The sequence below is a fragment of the Pipra filicauda genome, unplaced genomic scaffold (assembly GCF_003945595.2).
Source record: "Pipra filicauda isolate LSUMZ 115617 unplaced genomic scaffold, ASM394559v2 scaffold691_size150487_pilon, whole genome shotgun sequence".
Classification (NCBI taxonomy): Eukaryota; Metazoa; Chordata; class Aves; order Passeriformes; family Pipridae; genus Pipra; species Pipra filicauda.
In genome coordinates, this window is record NW_024104855.1 from 1167 (window position 1) to 24753 (window position 23587).

Sequence of the window (23587 nt, forward strand, 5' to 3'; positions counted from 1 at the left end):
GGAAAAGTTGGCAGAACAGTCTTACCACACATCCAGAGGGAGCAATCCAGAGTCCAGCCCATCCTACCATTCCCAGCAAGGCACTTCATGGGCTGTCTGGGGCTCAGGGAGGAGTCAGGGGGCTTCCTTTCTTCCTTCCCGCTTTCCAGATTTTCTCCTTCCAAAGCAAAGGTTTCTTGGCTTTCCTTGCTCAAGGAGATGCAGCAAAGGCCATCTTTTCAATCCAATACTGGAAACTCCTCGAGGTTGTCATTTCAGGAGGTTCTCTCAGGTCCTGCACTAATCAATCCCCTTTGACATTGGTTTTCTTGGCAGGTTCTTGCATTTATGTCCTACAAGCAAACCAGGAGGAGCCAATTTAGCTGTTACTGCATCCAATCCAAGCTGGCATTCTGATTTTAAAGGATACTGGGTTTGCCTTACCCATAGAGATCCCACATTAGGGGTAATACCTACAGGTCCTGCCCTCTTCCACTCTCCTGGAAGTCCACTGGCCCACACCACAGGAACAACTGCAGCTGCCACTTCAGTTGGGACCTTGCTGCTGACAGGAGTTATTCCCTGCACAACAAAAGCTGCTGCTTTGACACATTTAGTTTCAGCAATTACAGTATCAATATTTTCAGTTTCCAATTTCATTGCTGCCTCAACTTTTCCAATCAATCCCTTCCTAGCACAGGTTTGGGTGAGTTTGGCAAAGAGACAGACTGAGGAATTCCCCAATGTTTTCCCAGTTTGACCCCTATCACACCAATCACCTTAACACTGCCAATCCTTAATTCTCTCTCTATTATGTTAAGGATTGAGGAAGTTGGACTTGTGTCTGACCAGGACAGGTGCAAACCAAATGCTGGGGACTGGAACACACACCTGGCACTCCTGCAGCTCTTACCATTACATTCCAGAGAAAACAGCCAATTGCACCATCACTGCTCATTTCTTAATCCCAATCCCACACTTCCTTTGCACTTGGAGCACCACTTTTATCACCCAATTACAGTCCATTAGAGAGCTCCATGTATAGCAGGGACAGGGACCCCTGGGATACTCTCAGCAATGCCTGAATCCATTGCAGGGACCTTGCTTTGAGCTCCCCAGGGCCGGGCACCCCGAGGATCTCCCCGAATAATCCTTTCGGTGCGCGCTGGAGTCCTCGGGGTGCCCCAACCCGGGGGGCACCCACAGCACTGTCCCTCCAGGGGGCCAATTTGGTCTCAAGCTTGCCATGGACAGCCCAAAAGGCATTTCAAGAGTCCTTTTTTGGAACCCACCAACGGGTACGGGGAGGAAGCCACAAGAAGGCCTCATTTCTAAAGGCAGGGGGATCTTGCCTGTGTCCCAGACTGGTCCGGGGATCTGAGGCCCTTCCCGAGAAAATCTCGGTGCCGGCGTGAAGGGCCAGAGATCCCTTGGAGCCACGGGAGAGCAGGCACAGAGTCCCTCCTGGGGGGGCAATTCTGCTGCCTGAACTCAGCTCTTCAAAGAAACCTCTAAGTCTCAGCTTGTGAGTTTTAGAAGCCAGGCATTCCTGCACGCTGTAATATATTTTAAGAGCTTACTGACTGAATAACAGATAGCTTTTATCAGGGACATCTGACCTCCCACAGACAGCTCCTTTCCCCTTTCAGTACAACATTATTTTCATGGTATCACTTAATAGGAAGTGCCCAGGAACCCCAGACTGTGCTTTTCAGAACAGAAAATAAACAGAGGGAAGGAGCTTTGCATGAGTGTAACATACTCCAGAACAGACCTGACTTTAGTTTTACTCTTTGTGTTCAAATATAGCAGAAGACAAACACTCCAGCAGGAGAGCTGGCACATTACCCATGGTACCCTCAAAGTCCACCTTATGAGATCTGGAGGAAAATTGCAGTTGTACCAGTCCCTTGTGCCTGCAGATGCCTGGGTATCCTCTCCATCCACCTCATGCTCTCCCAACAGCAGAAAGGGTGACCTCAGGGACACGGTGGCACTCCACATCCTGCTGAGAGAGCAAGGAAACCTTTAGCATAAAGGTGAGTTGGAATCTAAAACTTCCTTTCCTGGGAGCTTTGTCAAGTCTGCAACCAAGAGGGGAAAAATTTGCATCTCCTTTGGTGCAGGTGTCAACAGAGGCCAACAGAGCTTGCACCTTTTTCAGACAACTGTGCCCTTTCTGGCTCCCTGGCAGCTCCAATGGCACCAGAACCCCCTTCCTGCACACCCACGGCTGTCACACACAGCCACCCACACACCTTTGCTCCAGCCCACACGGGGCCAACATTTCCTCACCCTGCACATCCCAAGGGCAGTATTTTTGCTAGAGAGCACAGCAACCCCCCTGTCCTTGCAGACTGCCTCCATGCAAAAAAGGAACCATTTCTCCTGGACACTTCTCCCACAATCAAGCTCTTTTAAGACCTGCTCAGTGTCCCTCCCAGCTTCTGCCTGTCCTTGCATTTAAAGGCACGGGCATATTCTGTCTTCCAACAGCAGAACCCAGCTCCTCACTGGCAGTATAAGCCCTGCTCTTACCTGGACAGACTCCCAGGCTCGGCACAGCTGTGGGGCCATGGAGCAGCTTCCCAAGGCCCTTCTCTCTCCCAGCAGGAAGCACAACTCGCCTCCACTCCCCAGCACCAGGGGAAACCACGAGCCAGGCTGCAAACTGACACAGAACGAGCAAAAAGCATTAACGCAGCACCAAGAAACTAAGGGAGATCAGTCTTTGCCTTGTAACCCTGCACGGGGAAAGGCTTTGGGATTCCGGGACAAACCCTGAGACACCCAGAGAGCACCAGCCCCGCAGCCCTGCCACGGCTCCCCCCGGGGTCACCCGGCAGGGAAGGGGCTTACCCGGCCCCCGCTGCCCAGCACAAGGCGCCCCTAAACGCCCCCCGGCTCCCCCGGTCCATAACCCAGCGGCCAAGGCGCTCTCCCCTCCGCAAAGCCACGAGGGGCCCAACCCTGCCGCACACCCCCAGCACAGACCCCCCAGCCCAGCCCGTGTCAGAGCACTCCCCGCACATCCACCGCCGTGTCACCTCTCCCGGGGCAGGGCTGTGTCCTGCCCCTGGCCGGGCTCGTCCTCCCGTGCAGCCTCTCCTGGCGCTGTGCTGAGCCGGGCTTGCCCAGGCGGGACCTCTGGGAACGAGGCACAGCTGCTCTGGGGACGGGAGCAATCAGGAAACCTTCCCGCAGGCTGACCCGGTCCCAGCGGTGGCTGCGCTTGCCCCGTGCTCGGGGGGAGCCCCATCCTCGGGCGGCTCTGGCCGGCAGCCCCCCGGGCAGTTCCCGCAGAGCTGAACCTGTGCAAAGACAGGGGGAAAACACTCGCGTACACAACACAAAGCTCCAGGCGCTTTCCCCGCCGTGCCGCACATCCCTCCGGGAGAGGCCCCGGCCCGGGCACAGCCGAGCTCCCGGCACGGCCCGGGGGCGGCCGCTCGAGCCCCCCCGGCCGGAGCCGCAGCCGGGACAGCCCGGGCCGACCCCGGGCCGAGCTCCGCACCCTCCGTGCCGCGGGTGCCCGAAGGTCTCTGCGCACACACGGCCCTGCCGGGCACGGACACCCGGGATCACGACGGGGCAGCTCGGACACGGACACGGACACGGACACGGCACTCCCCGGCCCCTCCCGACCCGCACACCCCAAAGCCTCCCCCGGCCCCGCCGGCGCTCGGTAAAAGGGCTGCGGGCGGGGCCGGGCGGGGCCGGGCCGGGGCGGTCCCTGCGCGGCACCTGCGGGGCGGGGGGAGCGGGGCGGGGCTGCGGCACCAACGGGCTCGGTGGCGCCGTCTGGCGAAACCCGCCCGGTACTGCAGGAACAGCCCTCGGGGCGCGCCGGGACCGCAGTTCCCGGATTTTGTTCCCCAAAGGCAGCTGTTTGGAGGCGCTGGAGATCGCGAGGTCTGTTTCTGAGACCACACGTGCAGGACTTGCCCCAAATCCGAACCCGTCCCCGGAGCCCCATGTGTTATGTCGGGACGGGCCGGAGCGCCAGCGGTGTCGGGCGGTGTTTGTGGACTCCACAGGAGGACCCGCCGAGCGGTCCCGGCCCCGTGGTGGACTCAAGGCCCTTTAGGCTTTTTTAATCGGCGTCCCGAACCCCGCGGCTGCGGGGAAAGAGGGAGGCGGGGATGAGGAGAGAGGGGTTGTAACTGTAGAAGATCCTTTTGAAAGATTTTACTAGGAGATTAGGGTTTTTCGCTTAAGGAAGCGTCCTGCCTGGAAAAAGTCATGTTTCCCAGAGATAAATTTTTAGGTGTCTTCTCTTCCTGCATTCCAAAGGAGCTCACTCCCGGGTACGAGAGAAGATAAGTTCTTGCACACACGTTTGAAGAACCCCACGGCGGGGGGGGGGGGGGGGGGGGGGGGGGGGGGGGGGGGGGGGGGGGGGGGGGGGGGGGGAGCAGGGATAATAAAAGCCCTGACAAGAACAGGGGGTGCGTCTTTTCCTAGTCCCGTTGCAGATTTGTACCGAGATGTCAGGTGTTCTCGACTTCGGAAATAAATTCTCCCCAATCCTTCCACTGGCCCGCCCCGCCCCTCTTGTGGCTTCGCCCCCGCCCCCTCACCCATCCTGAGCCCCCAAAACCGCAGGATTTTGGCTCTGCCATCAAACCCTTAAAACTCCCGAAGCAGGACTCGAGTCTCCCTTTCGCTGCCCTAAGAGTGCCCAGCTGGGACTGGTTCCAAGCGCCAACAACGCAGGACTTCGAACCATTCCCCCCCCCCCAAAAAAAAAAAAAAAAAAACCAACTAAAAAAACCCACGGGACTTTGTCTCCGTTTCTGAGCCCCCCCAAAATGCGCGATTTGTTGGTTCCAGGATCCGTGCGGGCGGTGACGGGCACAGCCGGGGCGGCACAGCCGGGGCGGCCCCGCCCGTCCCCCGGTGCCCCGCCCGTCCCCCGGTGCCCCGCCCCGCGCAGGCGCCCGGAGCGGCCATGGCGGAGAAGGCGCAGAAAAGGTGAGTCCCGATCCTCCCTCCCGATCACCCCCCCGATCCCTTCAAAACACCCCCGGGAGGCGCCGTCCCCTCCCCGCATCGCCGCCCCGTCCGTCCGCTCTCGGCGGATCCCCTTCGCCCGTGACCGCCCCGTCCCTGCCCGCAGCGTGAAGATCGCGCCGGGGGCCGTGGTGTGCGTGGAGAGCGAGATCCGCGGGGACGTGACCATCGGTAAGGGCTGTGCCCCCCCCGCAAACCCCGGCCCGTGTCAGCCCCCCCAGCCCCGGGGTGACGCGGCGCTGTTCCCGCAGGGCCCAGGACCGTGATCCACCCCAAGGCCCGCATCATCGCCGAGGCAGGGCCCATCGTCATCGGGGAAGGGAACCTGATCGAGGAGCAGGCGCTCATCATCAACGGGTCCGTGCCGCACCGGGCGGGGGGGTCACCGGGGCGTCGGTGGGCTTAAAACCCCTGGGGAGGCAGAATTTATTTAAAAAAAAAATAAAAAATCCCAAACTGTCATGCTTTCGTGTATGTCCGTGGCACTGTGGCTTGGGAAGAAGTCATGGAATCATAGAATTATTGGATGCTAAGCACCTTCCAAAAGGGACCTTAAAGATCATCTCCTTCCACACTCCTGCCGTAGGCACTAGGCATAGGCACTTCCACTAGACCAGGCCGCTCCAAGCCCCATCCACCCTGGCCTTGAACACTTCCAGGGTTGGGGCAGCCACAAGTGCCCTGGATGGACAACATGTTCTGGTATCGCACTACCCTGACAGTAAAGAATTTTTCTTCCCTATATCTAACCTAAATTTCCCCTCTTTCAATCTGTACCCAATACTTCTTGTCCTGTCACTAAGAGTTCCTCTCCACGCAGAGTTCCTCTCCAGCTTCCCTGTAGGCCTCCTTCAGATACTGGAAGGTTGCTAAGTCCTCCCTGTGAATCCTTCTCCAGCTGACAGAGGAGAAGGATCCTAATCCTAAGCAGTGTCAAAACTCTGACAGTCCAGCTGGATTGGGTGGGATGTACATGGCTTCAGTCTGTCAGGAAATTGAGCTGCCAAACAGGACGTTGCTGAGTTGTGATCTCTGACGGGGAAATCTGTTCTTCCTTCTTGCAGCTATCCAGAAAATATTACCCCAGAGACTGAAGATGTGGAGCCCAAACCCATGGTCATCGGCACCAACAATGTTTTTGAGGTTGGGTGCTGTATCCTTGCTGTGGAGTGACGGATACACCGCACTTCCACACCGATACGGGGGGGAGGCAGGTGTGGGCTCTGTCCATGTTCAAACATCCCAGTGCTGGGTGTTGGCTCGGAAATGGCATCAGGGTTTTACCTGTTGAAATAAAAGCCAAGCATTTTACAGTTTTACTTAGCACAGACCTGTAGATTCCCAAGCAATGAAGGTGGGAGACAACAACGTCATCGAATCCAAAGGTAAGTCTCGGCTCATCATCTTTGGCCCCGGTGAGATTTTGCTCCCGTAGACGCTGCGGGGGACGACTCTCACAGGGATTCCTCTCTCCCCCTCCCTCTCTGGCAGCATTTGTTGGCAGGAACGTGATCCTGACGAGCGGCTGCATCATCGGGGCCTGCTGTAACATCAACACCTACGAGGTGATCCCCGAAAACACCGTCATCTACGGGGCCGACTGCCTCCGGCGCGTGCAGACCGAGCGGCCGCAGGTGGGTGTGTGACACGGGGGGACACACCCGCACCCCCTCTCCCCCTCGGGCTGCTGCCTGATCTCCCCTGCCTCCCTTTCCAGCCCCAGACGCTGCAGCTGGATTTCCTGATGAAGATCCTGCCCAACTACCACCACCTGAAGAAGACCATGAAGGCCACGTCCACCCCTGTCAAGAGCTGAGCATCTGCCTGCTGCTCCCGGTGCCTGGCCGGGTGTTTGGTCCTGGGAAGCACTACACACTCCGGGAAGTATCCGGTCTCTGTGATCCTCATTCCATCAAACAATTTATTGCTTATTTGTGTCCTTTATTTATCTTCCACCGGGAATCTCAGGCCAGGTTTGGGTCTGTTGTCTCTCCCGCAGTAACTATTGTTCGCGCTTTGTTTTGGGAATAAAATGTCACCCGTTCTGCTGCCCGAGGGAACCGCAGCCCTTTAGCGCCGCGGGGGGCGGTGCACGGGTCACACAAGGGCTGTCGGGGCGGGTGTCGCCGCGTCACCCCCGGGGACAGCTCGGGGACAGCCCCGGTGCCACCTCGCCGCTCTTCCCCCTTCCCGCCACCAGAGGGCGAAGTGGCCCCGCGCTGCTCGGGGGACCTGGCCCCGCATCCCGGATCCACGCGGGTCCTGGGGTGGGAAAGGCTCCAGGCACCCGGTGCCACCCTCTGTCCCTGCCCCTGAGGGCTGCTCCTGCTCGGCTTCCCTCCCAGAGGGCCCAGAACGGAGCTGAACCTCCTCCACTCGCTCGCCAAGCCACTCTACTGGAGCCTTGGGAATCGCCACGCTTCCTAGCTGGCCCCACAGATTCCCGAGGGATGTCCACAACCTCCCCCGTCCATCACAGCCTCCCTGTATGACACAACCTGGTGGTGTGTCCCGCCACAGACAGACATCAATGCCACAGCAGAAATTCCTGTAGGAAAGAGAGAGGGGAGAGCATCAGCAACCACTGCAGAGAAACCCCAAGTTCTGCAGGACGTGGGGCTTTGGGTTGGGACCCGGGGTTTCAAGGCATGGAAGTGGTGCAGCCCCCACCACAGCCAATTGGATTTTTCTCCCTGAGTTCAGTTTCATGGCTACCAGAAATCCAAACCTGCCAGTTTTTTTGGTTTGTGATTCCAAGCCGTGTTCCAGCGCCACCGGGGAACTGCAGCTCTTCCCCAAAGCCGAGTCCAAATAAGGGTTGGGAATATTGTCCCATCTGCTGTCCAGACAAAGCGTTTTGTGGCGATGCCCGTGGAAGGGGAAAACACATCTCTCCAGCTTCTCCCCTTGCCCAAAGATAAAGGACTCTTTAGCTGGGAATCCACTCGCAAAAGCAAAAGGCTCCAGCAGATTGGAGTGACTGGATCAGTTCCTGCACTCTAGATTCCCTCTGGGGGTCACCTGTCCTTGTAGCCAGACACTTCCCGCTCCCCCAAATCCAGCTGGCACAGCTCATTTCCATCTCCCTCCCGGCACAAGAGGTTCTGCTCTGTAAATTGCCACTGTGGGGAGGCTGCAAACCCATCGCTGGCTGGGCTGGGTCCCCCAGGCAGCCAGCAGGACATGCAGGCAGCTGCCCTCAGGTCTGTTTTGGCCGCTGAGGCACAGAAAGGCAAGCTGTGACCTTAAATGCCCGTTGGAACAAGCCCCGTGCCATCGGCAGGATGTCCTCGGGGTCACTCCGGTCCCTGTGCATTGTGCACAGGCAGCACCTGCTCTGGACACAGCTGCTGGGCTTCACCCCCAGGGTCTTTGTCACCCTGCTCTGGAGCCGAGCCTCTGGGACCACAGCCCCATCCGTGGGGATGTGCAGGGCTGGGACAACCCAAATCCAAGCTCTAGGATGAAGGGAGAAGGGTGCTAGGCCCAGCGCAGGCTCAGCTAAAGCCCAGCCTAAGCAGGGAGCCCAAATGCAGCCCTGGGGCCAGGTGAGGAGGGACTGACCCCCCCAGGTGGGGCTGGTTTGGGGTGATCAGCCCCCACCGCTCCCCCCACTGTCCCCAGTCCTACATCCAGTGTCCCCAGCACTGTCCCCTCCTCTGCCCCACAGCCCTGATGCAGCCGTGTCCCTGGAACTGTGGCCCATGTCCCCAGCCATGTGTCCGGTGTTCCCAGGACTGTGTCCATCTCCCCAGCCTTGACCTGTGTCCCCAGCCTGTGTCCAATGTCCCTGGGAGTGCCCCATGTCCCCAAGCCTTGTGCCCTGTGCCCATCTCCCCATCCTTGTGCCTTGTGTCCCCAGCCTCGTGTCCTGTAAGCCCAACCCCAGGTCCTAGACTGTGTCCTATGCCTCCAGTCTTGTCCAGTATCCCCAACCCGGTGCCCTGTGTCCCCGGCCTTCTGTCCCGTGTCGCCAACCCTACCTCCAGCGTCCCCAGCGTGAGTCTTATGTTCCTGGGACTGCGTCCCATCTCCCCAGCCCTGCGTCCCGCCTTCCCAAACCCCGCATCACGCGTCCCGTCTCGCACCTCCCGTGCCCCCGACCCCGCGCCCCTCCATCCCGCCGCGCCCGCGTCGCCTCCCGCCGCTCCGCTCCGCCGCGCCCCCACCCCGTCCCTCCCCGGCCCCGCCGCCCCGCCCCGGCCCCCCCGCCGCCGCCGGGACCAGCCTCCAGCGCCGCCCGCCCGGACGCGGCTGCCGCCGGCGGGACGAGGAGCCTGGCCGGTCGCACCATGAGCAACCTCCCCGCCGACCGGGAGAGCGGCCCCGCCGACACCGGCCTGCCCGAGGAGGAGGTACCGGGGGGACACACACGGGGGTTTTGGGGCGGGGGGGAGGGTCCGGCATCTCCCTCCCCACCCTCATCCTCGGGGGCTGCGCTCCGCGGGTGCCCACGCATCCACCCAGGATGGGAGGGGGGGTCTTCGCCGGGGGGGGGTGTCTCATCGGTTTACGAGGCTCCAGGTACGCGGGGCTGCTGCGGGGGGACGGGGATGAGCGGCGGGGAGCGCATCGCCGCTCCCAGGGACGCCCCCATCCACCGCCCGCATCCCCCCGGGCCTCTCCGCAAACGCCCCTCCGGCTCCCCGGCGGGGACCTGCGGGCGCGGGGAGCCCCACTCGACACACGCAGCTCCGCGGGGCCGTGGGGTGCAAACCAGGCTCCCCCCGGTCCCGGGGCCGGTGTCTGGTGCTGCCGGTGCTGGTGGGTGCAGCGCATCCAGCGGCCACGCGTCCCTTCCCGTGGGTCTCACCCCAAAAATGTCCGAAACATCTCCCCCACGGTGGACCAACCCCATGCCGCGCCACGGTGAGAGCTGGCTTTCTGCGTTCCAACCGCAAAGTTCCTGGTTTTGCCCGTGACCTTGAGATGGGAATTTGGACTTGTGGGAGGGTGAGAGCGAGAAGATTCCGATCTGGGATCTCCTCTTCCTTCTCGCTCTCCACCCTCCGGGCTGCTCCGGCAGGTCCCGGCCGGCTCGTACTGGGGTCCCTGGTTGATGGCCAGCGCTGGGATCACCGCAGCTCCATGGCCCGCTGTTGCCTGCCTTCATTTGTTTGTTCTGGAGGTGGCTCTGGCCTCAAACTTCCAAAAGTTTCCTAAATAATGGGGAGGTTTTCCAGTCGTGGCTTCGAGGGGTGTGTGGGAGATGATGCTGCCGGGTCCCGCGGCTGTGGCTCGGCCGAACGTGGCAGTGGGAGACATCCGTGGAGGCCTGTTACCTTCCCCAACGGCACGGCATGTGCCCCCCCCCCCGGCTGGATCCGGGGGGCCAGGGGTCGGCTGTCGCACTACTCGCACTTGGGGAACCCCTGATCTTTCGATGCTGGACATGGGGAGGCCCTGGAGGGGACGGCTGCGAAGCCAAGCTCCTCCGGTGCCAGGCAGGTACTTTCCCTGAGGAGTTTTGCCGAGCCCAGGCTGGAAGAGCCGGTGCTGTCGAGTATTTGCTTAAGCGCAGGGGAAGGGGGTTGCCCGGCTACTGCGCCGCACCTCTCCCCTCCCAGGGCTTGCCTTCCAGGCTCCTGCCCCCCCAAAAAAGAGGGAGAAGCAGCCCCTATCCCGGGGAGATCAGTGAGGTTGCTGCCAGGTGGGCAAAGCCCCCACTTCAGCCCCGCTCCTCCTGCCTGCTCCTGGCATCCCGGGTGGCCTCCCTATCCCTCTCGCCTCCTCCCCAGGGTACCCACAGGGGAGCTGTGAGCCAGGGGGTTCCCCACGGAGGAGCCAGAACAATTTGGGAAGGCGGTCACGTCACTTTGGCCGGGCGAGAACGGCATGTAAAAGGCTCGGCGGAGGCCTTATTTGGTAGCGGAGCGGCTGCGGAGAGCCCGGCTCGTGGCCCTCGTTCCCATCCCATGCCAGATCCCTCACCCCGGGGGACCGTGGCGTGGGGAGGGAACACCAGGGGTGGTATCTGGGGGGTAGTGCGCCCAGTGAGTGGATAAAATTTTCCCCCGTGGCCCCTCTGTCGCATCCCCCCGTGCTCCTGCTTCCTTTCCCCCTTGAAGCGTGGGGTCCGGACGGTTTGGGAGCAAAGTCTGGGCGGGACATGGTCGTGTGTGACCCCCTCCTGATCCCGCCGCTCCTCCGCTCTGTTGCAATCCCCCATCTGCTCCCTTGGCTTCTCGCTGCCTTTTCCTCCGCCGCTTCCTCGTTCCAGCCCCGGCAGCTCTGGACTCGCTCTTCCCCAAGGGCTGTTCCTCTCCTCCTGTCCGTCACCGGACGTTTGTCTGCCCCTCTGGACAAGAGGCTGCGGGGTGGCGAGGCCGGAGGCTGATCCCGGTCCTCCCGCATTCCCCGGGCGGAGGAGCCGGCATCCCTCGGCCTCAGCCTTGTTTATGTCGGGGAGTTTTGCGGGCTGAAGGCATGCGTACACACAGCCCGGGAATCTAAACCCAGCCGAGGAAGACGCTCCATTAGCCAAGAGAGTATTTATGCCAGGACTAATCCCGGCGGGGCCGGAATGCACCCCGCCGCGCGGGGGGGGAGGGACGACAGCACCCCGCTTTGCCGGGAATGGGGTGCGGGGAGAAGCTCTGCTCGCCCTGTTCCCTGGCTCCATGGCAGCCCCGTGCCATCGCCCTCCCGCTCCCGCCGGGATCCGGCTGCCCGGCGGTGCCTCTCCGGCGGCGGGCAGTCAAGCGGATAATCGGCTGGTGGAGAATTAAAGCGAGCCCCGCTGGAAGGGGCGGACGGGCGGACGGGGAGCCGGGCTGAAGGAGGCGATTAAATGCCTCGTGGATGAATCACCCGGATGCCTCCCGCCTCCCCCCCAGCCTGTTAACGTTCACCGGAGGTGGTTTGGGCAGGGATAGGGGCAGGGGACCGTGACCGTGCTGGTGGGACACCCGGCATCCCTCGGGACACCCGGCATCCCCCTGGGCACTGCCAGCCGATGGGGGTCCGAGACAGGGTAATGCCTCCCTGGTGCTTCCTTACCTTCAGGAACCTCGCTTGTGGCTTAAGGTGAGGAGAGGAGGAGGAGGGCTGCCAGTGCTCCATCATGGATCTCTCCGTGCTGGGCCATCCTTGATCCATGCTCCTCTCCTCCGCAACCCCAGCCACCTCTTGGCCCAGGCCCTGCCTCTCCCTGTGTGTCTCCAGCCCTGACCATCTCAGCAAACCCCCCTAGACCCTTTCCATCATCCTTTAAATGCCCCAGATGGGATATGGAATTTCAAGGACAACAGAAGGGGACGGTGGGATGCAGAGGTGAGAGGGCCAGAAGTGGGATGGAGGTGGCTTCTGGGAGAGAGTAGCAGAGAGATTGTCCTACAGGGACAATAAAAGCCAAGAGGGGACAAAACCAGGAGTGAGGAGGCAGAGGAGGGATCCAGCAGCCCTGGCAAATCTGGGAGCTGTGGGGTGCAGTGGCAGGAGCAGAGAAGGACTGTGGAAGGGGACCTGGAGCGCTCCTCATGCATAGCTGCCATCTCCATGGAAGGAAATGGAAGGAAATCAAGGTGGTCACCTTTGAGGTGCTGCACCCATGGCCAGCAGCTTCCCAGAGCCAACATCGGCACTTCTGACCTGGAAAAAAAAACTTTGGTTTCCCCTCAAATTGTAAGGAGAAGGAGAGATGGAGAAATGCTCCACCGAGAAGAAACTGAAAATATTTGTACAGCAGAACTGAAACGAAACAGCTCGAGCTGTCAAAAAAAAAAATAAAAAATAAGGGGGTTTGGGCTGCAGGGATCCCATGCTCCAGCGTCCTTCGCTAATCCTTGCCTGGGAGCTGTAGGTCTGGCCCCATCCCATGAGACACTTGGGAACAGGCACCTCACCCAATCTGCGTGCCAGAAGGGGTCATTTTTCCCCATGGAAGAGCATATATTTGCCTGCTGGCTGACAAGGCGCTTTTTTTCCCCAATCTAGGGTGGGATTTTGCCCTGAGTGTGTTTCTGGTAGAGGATGGTGACTGAATCCCTGGGATCTCTCGGCACGGGAAAACCTGGAGCAGCTCCCTGTGAGCCGAAGCTCCCCTTCCATTTAAGGGCAGGAGTAATATTTCCGCTAAGATCCTTCCCTTGGCAAAAGGATATCCGTCCAGCCTGCTGGGATTATCCCTGAGGAAACTCCCTTACTCTGCCAGTTCCACCTGTTTGTTACCCAGCAAAAGGATGCTGTTTGCATAGGACCTACTCAAACATCCCTGTGGCTCGGTACACCCCAGGCCCCTTTTGTGGGGTGCAGATGGGGAGCACCCACGAGCTCATATCCCTCCCTCCTCTCCCAGGCCTTTTGGGGGCTGGAAACCAGCTGGGGGATCCTTTGGAGCCCTTCTCCCTCTCGCCGCTGTGTAATTTTATGGATTCAAACTTGGCCGACCCGCGTTTGAACTTCCAAAGAAAACAAGTCATTAAGGAAGAGAAGCCCTTCTTCTGCAGGGCTGAATTTCGGAGGGTTCCTCGGGGTCTTTTATCTCTCCCGCCTCTCTCCCACATGGCTTTGGGGATAAATGATCTGCCAGGCTTGGGCTTGTAGGATTTGGATTTTAGGGATGTTGCAAACTGGCAGTGGGTTTCCCCCCACCCGGAGCTGTCGCCGACACCCCTGGTGTTTCATGCAGCTCCCCAGGGAGAGGAGAAATGGGAAGCCAGCTTGCCAGAATTGCTCCAGGGATGATGGAGACAGGGGACACCACGCAGGGATGCTCACAAACCCAGCTGGGAAGGTGGATGCATCCGGAGAGCCAATTCCCCGGATAGCAGCCACGCTTAGTCAGACCTGTCTGAAAGGAAATATTTATTTCCCCAAGGAAAGGATAAATTTGTTTTCTTTACATTGAATTTCATGAGCACAAGGGGAGCTCCTCCTGCCTCCCTGCTGGGAGAAATTTGGGCACTGTCTCCATGGGGAGACAGAGCAATATTGAATGCCTTGGGATGCTCCATCAGCCTCTGGTCTTGGGAGACAGCAGAAATCTGGCAGAGGTCCCCCAAGGTGCTTTGGGGGGGCTTCCAGCCCACCCTGGGTGGCTCCACTAGAGAGGACAGGCTATCAGGCTGTGCCTGCCTGCAGCCCTGGCTCAGGAACGGGTGAGGACACCCCTGTGCCGATCCCATCGGGCCTGGATGCTGGTACCTGCAGGAATGATGATGATGATGATAACACAGGTACCAGGATGGGTATCACCAGGGCTGTTGGCACAAGGGCTATATGCAAACAGCTCGAGTACCTTTTGTTATTTAACAGATACAGGTCAGCCAGAGGTTTTGTTCCACAAAGCAGGAATGTTTGCTGCTCCCAGGCTGGGAGATGGGGGAGATAGCTTATCTGCAAGAGAAAGAAGAAATGTCAGCAGAAGAATAGGCCTGGGCTGGCTGTTTCTGGCAGTTTCCCATGTCTCTTTCCCCGGGAATGGGGCAGGCAGGGTGCGTGGCCAAAAAAATAAAATAAAATAAATCAAAGTTTTCCCCTCCTCCAGCCCAAAGTGTTCAGATGAGATTTTGTGGATGAGGAGAGGGGGAACTGGCAGCAGACCCAGTTCCCCACACTGCTTCACCACTTATGAGCTGGTTGTAAAGCAAAACCATCCCAGCACAGGGCTTGCCTATCCCTGGGGAGCCCCACATCCCACCTCGGAGTTGGTGGGAGCGGGATTTCTGCCAAACACACCAGCTTTGAGGATGCTGCACCACCACAAACATTAGATCCATCAAAAAAGGGTTAAAACCCCTTAAAAGGTGACTTCTACAAACCAGGAACAAGCTGCTTAAACCCAGCCCCCTCCAAACCAGGGCCAGCCATTCCTCCAGGAGGAAGAGCTGGGATTTGCTTCTCCCAGTCCTTAATGAGCTGCTGCAATTAAACTGAGACAATAGGCATTGTCTGCAGAGTCCTGGATCCGCTGGGGATGCCTGGAGAGATCCTGTTTGCCAGACCGGGGTAGGAAGGTGCTGGGATGCTGGAAGCTTTTTCAGCCCAGAGAGCACTCTGTGGGGTGAGGACAGGTCTCCGTTACCTTTCCATGGTGCCTTAGCAGCTTCCTCCGTGGTCACCTGAAGGATGGGGACACCCCTCCCAAAAATTCTGCATCACTCAATTGCGGCTTAAGGCTTTTGGCTGCCCAGGAGCTTCCCTTTGGGCTGGCATTGTCCCTCTGGCTGCAGGAAGCCAAGTTAGGGATGAAGAGTATCCCCAGGAACCTTCTTTCTTCTTTTCCAGGTGAGGACACTCTTTGTCAGCGGGTTGCCTCTGGACATTAAGCCCCGGGAACTTTACCTGCTCTTCAGGCCCTTTAAGGTACCAAACCGGTGAGGGAAAGGGGGGCTGGAAGTGTGGAGCTGGCCCCTGCCCCAGCCCCAAACAACTTACTGGGATCTGGGAGCCCACTGGTTCCCCCCCCCACCAAATCTAATTCAGTCAATTTATTCAGTTATTATTATTTAATGGTGGGGATCTCCACTGAACACCTTTTTTTATCCTTTCCTTGCAGGGGTACGAGGGGTCTCTCATCAAACTCACCTCCAAGCAGGTAGGAGCCGCTCCAAAGGGGGCAATCATCCCACCATTCCCTGGCACCACCAGTCCCTGGGGTGAGGGGGATCCCCTCTGCTCCCCACCTGACTGAAGGCTCCTCTTCTCCTTCCTCCACAGCCCGTGGGCTTCGTCAGCTTCGACAGCCGCTCCGAGGCAGAGGCGGCGAAGAACGCTCTGAACGTGAGTGTGCCCAGCCTGGCTGCTCCATTTTCCCATTTTTCTCCTTGTTTCCCTGTCTCCAGATACTCCCTCAATTCCTCCACGCTGGGGATGTGCAGCTCCCACGCCCCATAGCATCCCCATCCCTCCAGACAATCCCACTGTTATTTCTCATCCACATCCTCCCTCCCAGGGGGCTGCATCCCTCTCACCTTTCTCAGGGCCATCCAGGAGGGCTTGAACTCTCAGGGTTTGAGCCTTAGATACAAATACAAGCAAGAGACACCGTTCCCAGCCTCTCCTGTTTGTTCAGCAGGAAAAATCCCGGCAAAATCTGCAAAAGGAAAAGCAAATCTCACTTTTAGCAGCTCCCTTCTACCTCTGTGGAGTTACCTGGAAATAGTCAGGGGCAGAATCATGTGGAGCTGGTTCTGCAGTTCCTCACCAGTTCTCCCCGGGTTTTGGTTTAGGGTTGTTTTTCTTCCCTGTCTTCATTTTCAATGTAAAACTTCTTTTCTTTGGCTCCACTAATCCCTCTGGATAAGAGCTTGGCCTTGCGGGGATGCCGACTGCCAAATATGGTGCCGATGCTAAAGATGCTGGAGGAATGTGAGCTGCCTCGGGGCCCGGCAAATTAGCTCATTTCAAGGCTGGAAGTTGAAAAAATACCCCATAAATAACGGGGAGAGAGTTATTTTTGCTGCGGGGGCCGGCACGCGGCAGCGCTCGCCCACCCGCCGTGCCTCCCCTCCCTCCTCCCCTCCCGCAGGGCATCCGCTTCGACCCCGAGATCCCCCAGACGCTGCGGCTGGAGTTCGCCAAGGCCAACACCAAGATGGCCAAGAGCAAGCTGGTGGGCACCCCAAACCCCAGCACCCCTTTCCCCACCGCCGTACCTCAGTTCATCGCCCGGGAGCCCTGTGAGTACTGGGGCCTGCGGCGCCAGTAAGGGTTTGGGGTGGCGGGCGCTGGGGGCTGCCCCCATCCCGGGGAAAACACCTTATTCAGGGAATGTGATGTCGTGCTGGGTGCTGGAAGGAGCAGGGATACCGTGAGGGGGTGGCAGTGGGGAATGCCAGGTCCAGTTGGAAGCAGTGGCACCTGCTTGCTGCCAGGAGTCCCCAAAAGGAGAGGATCCCAGGACAGGTAATAGTCAGCCTGGCACGGTGCCTGGGAGTGGGACAAGCCTAAGGTGCTGCTTCTCCGTGCCGGGGAGTTTCCTCGTTACATCTGGGGGTCTCAACAATGTCCTGCCGTGAGTGCTCCATACCTGTTTCTGCCTCTGGAAGAGCTTTTCTCGCGTGGACACCGGTTCCTCACCTTGCTGTTGTGCACAGGCTTGAGCCACATTCTCTCCTCTGCTGGATCCCTGGGATCATTAAACCTTTTGGAGATGACGAGCCCAGTACCACGTTGGCTCTCGGCGGTGACATCCTGCACTTCTCTGGGGGAAGCTCTGCTCCTGCTTCGGGGGGAGAAGGAAGGACGTGGCAGGGGTGGCGGCCCTGCGGTCACCATTTAACTCTCCCTCTTCTTCTCTTGCAGATGAGCTCACAGTGCCTGCACTTTACCCCAGTAGCCCTGAAGTGTGGGGGCCGTACCCTCTGTACCCAGCGGAATTAGCACCTGCTCTACCTCCTCCTGCTTTCACCTATCCCGCTTCACTGCACGCCCAGGTAATTCCAACCCATCCCTCACCAACCACTGCTCACCCTTCTACCCTCCCCGGACCCCCTTCCCCCTCGGTGCCCGCCGCACCACTAACCTCTGCCCGGCTAACAGGCACTCACTCCCTGCTCCCTGAGATTTAGGGATGGCTCCCAAATGGAGCTGAGCGCTGGCAGGGATCCTGCCTTTCCCCAAACACCTCTCTCTGCCTTCCTACCTTTGCTGCCGCCCGTGGTGGGGCAAGTGGGAAGGGAGGGAGGGATGGATGGATGGGGATGCTCTCCGGGTCTGGACCACCCCCGTCACTCGTTGCTATCCGGCTGCTGGCATGGTGTGTGAGATGGGGGCTCCAGAGCCCCTGGAGCATTGCTGGGATGTGGTGTGCCGGACATGGGGTGTGAAGCCAAGCGGCTCTGACGAGAAGGAGAGGGAAGCGAAGCGCAAATGGAGGATCCATCTTTTATTGACGAGGTGCTGCCTTGTCACAAGTGCTTTCTGCCGGCTGCCAGCGCCGGCGGCCCCCCGACGGCAGCACGTGGCTGTTAAAAATTAACCATCCGCCTGGGAGAGGAGCTGGGGAAAGAAGAGAAGAAGTGGAAATGGAGGAGGAAGAGGATTTCTTTGCAGTGCCAGCCTTACATCGTGGGGATGCGGGGAAAAGACCTCTGCCATGAAGGGGGAATGGGCAGCTGCCTCCCCAGCATCTGCGCCAGACATCATCCTGGCTTTTGCTCCTTGCTGCTGGCTCCGATTCGGCGATGAGCAGGAGAAAACGAGCACATGGAAACAGATTAGCTGGATAAACTGCTTCCAAGGGGCTTTTGGCCCTGGCCCACCAGGATCGAGCCAGGTTATCCAGAGCCACCATTGCTGGGAGCCGGAGCAGCCAGGGGCTGGTTTGAGCGGGAGGGTGTGAAAAAGCGCTCGGCGTACAAACCTTGGACGAAACTCCAGCTTTTTGTGCCCTGCTGCTCATAGGAAGAGCAGCAGTAAATATTATTGCAGCTACGTACTCGCCTTGTCAAATAACTGCTAACAGGCAGCACCTGCCCTGCTCGGAGAAGCGACAGCGAGGGAAACGGAGGCATACAGAAGCTCCCAGGGTCCCTCGGGAAAACCTAGGCTGAGGTTAGACAGAAGAAATATTACCTGATGTGCAATATCAGCACAAGGGAAAGCACGGTGGTGGCACCTTTCCCACCCCCCCTCCCCATGCAGGTTTGGTGGGGGGCACTGGAGATGGGTGCCACTGTCCAAACTGGAGCTGCTCGGCTGGATCCTGCAGGGAGCGGCGGGACCAGGAACCTCGGGATGGACGGGGGCTGACTTGGTGTTATTTGGCAGGGCACTGAGCACCATGTGCTGGGTTTTGGCGTCTGATGTTTTCCACCCTGTTTCAAGCGGGCTTTTGAGAAGCTGAGAGGGATGAGCTCACTCCTGCTCAGTGGGATTGTGGTGCTGCTATCCCAGCTCCATCCTGCTGGAAGCAAGGATGCTGGGGGCTGTGCTTGGCCCCAGTGTTACTGTCCCGGTTGGAGCTGGGATGGCTGTACTGCTTGTGCTCTGACCTCCCTCCACCCTGTGCCTGGGGAAGGCCAGGAAAGGGGATCCCAGAAGCAGCTGGATCTTGCCAGGGTGGGCGGCTACCCCCCTCTCACTCTGTGTCCCCCTTGCCTCTGCAGATGCGCTGGCTCCCTCCTTCCGAGGCTGGTTCTCAGGGCTGGAAGTCCCGTCAGTTCTGCTGAATGCCGGGTGAGTGCCACTGTCCCGGTCCCATCCTCCTGCGCTGGCTGGGATCCACCTCTAACCTCACCCTGGCCTTCCCCCACCACCACAACTCCTGGGGTCTCCAGCAGCTCAGGGTGGGTAGCCAGACTATTGGTGAGGCCACTTTCCAGCAGGCACCCTTAAGTCCAGTTGCCTTCCTTGCCCCCAGGAAGGGGATGTCCCTGCCACCATTCACCCCCAACACTTTCCCAAATGTCCCGGGGCAGGATGGAAAAGGCATCCTGCTGGGGAGGGGGTGCAGTGATGGAAAAGAAGGGAGCCCCAACACAACTATCTCATTAAACCTTAATGAAAACTCTCCTGGCAGCTCGGGGTGGTAGAGCTGCCAAAATAAGAAGTGCAGCCTCACCAAGCTGCCTGGCTGGAGGGAGGGACTGATCCGATTCCATCTGGGACCTCTTTGGATGGAAAAAGCCTTGCAAGACATGCTCTGCAAATAACTTGGCCTTTCATGGATAAATAAACAAAGGGGACCCAAGTGGAAGAGGGGAAAGAGGTTCAGTGGATGCTGAGCACTGCTTTACCCCATGATCCCACCCACCCTGACCATCCCGGTTGGGAATATCCCTGCACACTGCCGATCCCTGCTGGGAAGCCTCCTGCTTCCACACCCAGTGCATCCAAAGCTCTGGGATTGGCTGCCCATGCTCCCATGGTCACTCATACAGGAGGGCAGGAGGCCCAGCCCTAGCTGCAGCTGGACCCAGACTTGGATCCACAAAGAACTTACCGGCTATTTTAGGCCCAGCAGATAAAAATAGGGAGCGGCGAGGCTTTGGGAACCAGTGGTTCTTCCAAAATATGCACTGTGCCAAACTTTCCAGATAAAATGTAAGCAGAGCCGTATTTGGGAAGGGGAGGCGAGTGAATCATTTGGAACAGGTCCACCAGCCCACAGCAACACCAGTAGCCACAGTGGGTGGTGGGGATGCAGGGTTGGGGACCTCCTGGCTCCCTGCCAGGCTCCTCCACCCGAGAAGGGCACAGCCCAGGGAAGGGTTTTGCTACCAGCCTGGCCCTGTCCTGTACTTGCTGCCTGGAGCCCATCAGGGCAGGGCTAAGGTGAAAACTGCCCCCTTGGGAAGTGCCGGCTCTGACCACTGTGAAACCACCTCTCCCCACAGCACCGCGACCTCAGCCCCCCGTGCCAGCGTCCCTCACCCTCCGCTGTGTCCTCCCGCAGGTCTCAGGTGTGTGATGGTGGCCTACAGTCAGTCTTGTGGGTATTAGTGGAGTCTTCCAAGGCGGCTACTGGGGTGACGTGCTCTCCGCCGGACCACAGTGTGCTGGTAAGGCCGGGATGGCGTCCGGCTGTCCCGTGGGCTTGGCTGCTTTGGGGAGGGGGCTAAAGGGTGAGGAAGCCAATGTGTTGTCCCCAAGGGAATAGGCAGTGAGGCGGGTGTGACCCTGGGGTTGATCCCTGCAGGGTGGCATCGCTGCTCCCGCTGCTGCCCAGCCGGAACCACGGCCCTGCCATTCCCGCCTTTATCGTCATTATTATCTGGGGCGAGGGTTTCCACAGCCAAGGAATGCCTCTCAGCTTTGAATTACCCCCGGTAATCTCATCTCCGTCCTCGCTTCCTGCCTTGGATCAACAGAGACTGAATTCCTCTTAAAGTGCAAAATTCAAGTTAACTCTCAGCTTCCCAGTTCAAACCCCAGGGGCTTCAGCCACTGGGAGGAGCAAACTGGGACCAGGGGGGTCCTTTACACCTGGGATGCCAACAGTCTCTCTGCACAGCCATTTCCCACCTTGCCTTTCCCTGTCCTTGGAGTGAGGACTAGGCACAGATTTCCAAAACAAGCCTCCCTCTCCCCCATGCTGCTGCACAGCAGTTTCCCCATGAAGGACGAGAGATGAATCACAGCCCCTTTTTCCTCCATCACAGCTGCCTTTTTTTTTTTAACACCTCTTTCTGTTGTTACAGGCTTGAAAAAAAACCCTCACACGAGTTTGGATTCCTCCAAGACTTTCCCACAGCCTCTATCACACATCTGCTCTCCTAGAAGAAAAACATTACCTAGTAATAATATTTTCCTCTTTTACACTGTATATTTGTAAGGAAGAGTGTGTTGCTCCCGAAAGCATGGTTTGACAGGCATTGTTGTAGTGTTTGAACTTTTCAAACAGAACCATACGAAAGCAGACTAAAACGAGAGCCAAGTATTTTTGTACCAAAGCTCCTCAAAGAGGACAATCTTACACCGGGTTGGACCACAGGCTTCGTGCTTGACTTTTGGAAGGTGTGTAATTAAGAGTCTTATATTGTCCCCCGGCCCCCCGTCAGCTGCATGTCGAAGGCATGACGTTCACGTGTGTGCAGATGTCGAGACACACCACGGGGGTTACAGGAACTGTGCTCCAGCCGTGTCGGCGAGACGTCCGTGGACACTGCAGTATTACTGTCTTCTTCCCAGTTGTACCAAATGACAACCAGGCAGGACAATCAGGAACGTTCTTCCGGTGGTTTTTTTGTACCTTAGGGCTGTGTTCGTAGCTGCTGCGCAAAGCTTCCGCGGGGTGCAACGGCTCGGATCAGGGATGGGCACACGGCCCGCACATGTAGCAAGGTGACAACTTGCCTCCTCCTCTTCTTCCTCTTCCTCCTGCCATGGCTGCTTCAAGCTGTTACAGGCAACGTAAACTGCTGTATGAGAAAAACTCTTCCTGCTACGCCGAAGCGCTGGACTGGGGTTTTAGCACCGAGGTTATGCCAGTCCGGCCGCTCGCTGCGTGGCATTCCCATGTTTCCATGTGCAAAGACAAGAAGGGAAGCTGCCAACACCCTTTACGGAGGTAGTGTACCAGCAAAGAGACTGCTTGATGTACTAGTTGCTCCTTCTCCTTGCTCCAGGAGGAATTTGCAGAAAGAAATGAACAGAGCAAACCAACCCAAAACCTCATATCAGGTCTCGGTTTCTTGCAAAGGGAGGTGCAAAGCTCCTCCTTCCATTTCCTTCCCCTGTCCTCATTCCAGCTGCAAGGAACAGTGAGCTCAGCCACTGCCCAGGCCTCACTGTAGCTGGTTTCCCAGCTGTCCATGGCCTCATTCAGCATCATCACCTTTTCCTTCCTCCTTCCTCTCGTCCTGTGGGTGGGCCAAAATAAAGACAGTTGAGATTTTGGCTGTCAGGGTGGGGCAGGGGGATGAGAAAATGGGATTTTTCGTGCTGGGCAACTGTCCCGTTGGAGTCTTCTGTAAAAAATGGGACTGATGTCCATTTTTTGTAAAAAATGGGACTGATGTCCATTTTTTGTAAAAAATGGGACTGTAGTCCATTTTTTGTAAAAAATGGGACTGTAGTCCATTTTTTGTAAAAAATGGGACTGTAGTCCATTTTTTGTAAAAAATGGGACTGTAAAAAATGGGACTGATGTGAGAAGAAATCAAATCAAAACAAACCTCAGAGTGGCTCTAAAAGGAACGATACCGGCGTTCCCAAGCGAGGGACTAACTCTTTTAGCAAACTATTTCCTGTACTTTGTCTCGTGGAGAGGAGAGAAGCTTCCACATTGTCTACTCCGCTTTTGGAAATATGTTTAAAGGTACTTTTCTATTGTAATTTTTTAATAATAAAACCGGTGATTATTATAAGTTACGTGCAGAGCGTGGTTGTGTGCCGTGTGTCTGGTTAGGAGCAGGGAGAGGGATCCCAATACACCCTTCAGGGAACAGCAGCCTCCTTGCTCCCTCAGGGTATTTGAAGACACTCTGGGGCAGATACCATCGTCCTGCTTGGCTCTCTTGGATCTCTAGGAAAGCTCCAAAATCCAGGCTGGAAGGATCAGCAGGCTTTAGAGAAATGACTCCAAGTTTACAAAGATGTTATCAGTTAGTTTTTAAACCTACTAATCTTGGCAGGGAGCACAGGAGCTAAGCTGCAATTTTCCATGAGCTCAGCCCCGGCCGAGGCAAACGTAACCTAGAGACGAAGGGCCAGATTAGCTTTGTATTTTTTTTAACACGCTGGGAATTTTGAAAAACTCGGGTTCATAAGCCCAACCTAGAAATTCCTCCTCCTTTCTCCGCTCCGCCCCCACCCCAATAAATGTGACCAGAGTTCCCAGGAGCCTCAGCCAACAGGCCAGGCTCTCAAAACAAAGTGCCAGGAGCAAGCTCCAGCTTAGCCGAGGCAGCTACAAACTCCAGGGTGGAAAAAAAAGGCACAAGGCATGGCAGTTATTTGGAACCCCTGGCTGGCAGGGATGAGTTAAGCCCTTAATATTGGATGTTAATCCCGCTGCGGCTACCGCCACCACGAGTCACAGCTTTCCTTCCGAGTTGCATCCAGGGGAGAGGTTTGTTGGCAGGCACAGGGTAGGAAGGGAAGGGAGCCACAACATGCTGCTCAGCCCAAGGGCTGCTCCGAGCAGCAGTAACTGGCCCAAACCTCTGTCCCAGGCGGACACACAGATGTTTTTGGGAACAGATTCAGC

At 57.9% G+C, this 23587-nt stretch overlaps 2 protein-coding genes and 2 long non-coding RNA genes across 11 annotated transcripts; 2 read left to right on the plus strand and 2 right to left on the minus strand.

Moving 5' to 3' along the window:
• Positions 1-522: 522 nt before the first annotated feature.
• LOC120324763 lies at positions 523-3038 on the minus strand. Of its 3 annotated transcripts, none has more exons than XR_005566299.1 (4): positions 3027-3038; positions 2518-2650; positions 1883-1987; positions 523-561 (listed from the first exon to the last, which is right to left on the minus strand). It is a non-coding gene; the product is annotated as an uncharacterized LOC120324763 (long non-coding RNA). The 3 variants fall into 3 exon arrangements; XR_005566300.1 differs by lacking the exon at positions 3027-3038 and adding an exon at positions 2901-2925; XR_005566298.1 differs by lacking the exon at positions 3027-3038 and having other exon boundaries at positions 2518-2669.
• A 1873-nt stretch (positions 3039-4911) lies between these two features.
• Positions 4912-7045, plus strand: DCTN6 (dynactin subunit 6). The gene is made up of 7 exons (XM_027749385.2): positions 4912-4953; positions 5099-5163; positions 5244-5349; positions 6057-6145; positions 6330-6377; positions 6484-6626; positions 6710-7045. Exons 1-7 carry the CDS (start codon positions 4931-4933, stop codon positions 6806-6808), a joined length of 573 nt encoding a protein of 190 aa, XP_027605186.1. The 5' UTR covers positions 4912-4930; the 3' UTR covers positions 6809-7045.
• A 2229-nt stretch (positions 7046-9274) lies between these two features.
• Positions 9275-22372, plus strand: RBPMS (RNA binding protein, mRNA processing factor). 6 transcript variants are annotated; one of them, XR_005566301.1, is made up of 9 exons: positions 9275-9347; positions 15220-15297; positions 15491-15529; positions 15652-15714; positions 16463-16613; positions 17239-17369; positions 19044-19113; positions 20333-20438; positions 21078-22371. XR_005566301.1 is itself a non-coding variant. In XM_039388864.1 (8 exons), the coding sequence occupies exons 1-8, from the start codon at positions 9285-9287 to the stop codon at positions 21081-21083; spliced, it is 576 nt and encodes a 191-aa protein (XP_039244798.1). In that variant the 5' UTR covers positions 9275-9284; the 3' UTR covers positions 21084-22371. The 6 variants fall into 6 exon arrangements, 4 of the variants coding, with proteins under 4 accessions (XP_039244798.1, XP_039244797.1, XP_039244796.1 ...); XR_005566303.1 differs by lacking the exon at positions 17239-17369 and having other exon boundaries at positions 20274-20438; positions 21078-22372; XM_039388864.1 differs by lacking the exon at positions 17239-17369.
• On the minus strand, positions 14265-16365 carry LOC114002947. Its single transcript, XR_005566304.1, has 3 exons — positions 16139-16365; positions 15906-16027; positions 14265-14328 (listed from the first exon to the last, which is right to left on the minus strand). It is a non-coding gene; the product is annotated as an uncharacterized LOC114002947 (long non-coding RNA).
• Positions 22373-23587: the final 1215 nt, after the last annotated feature.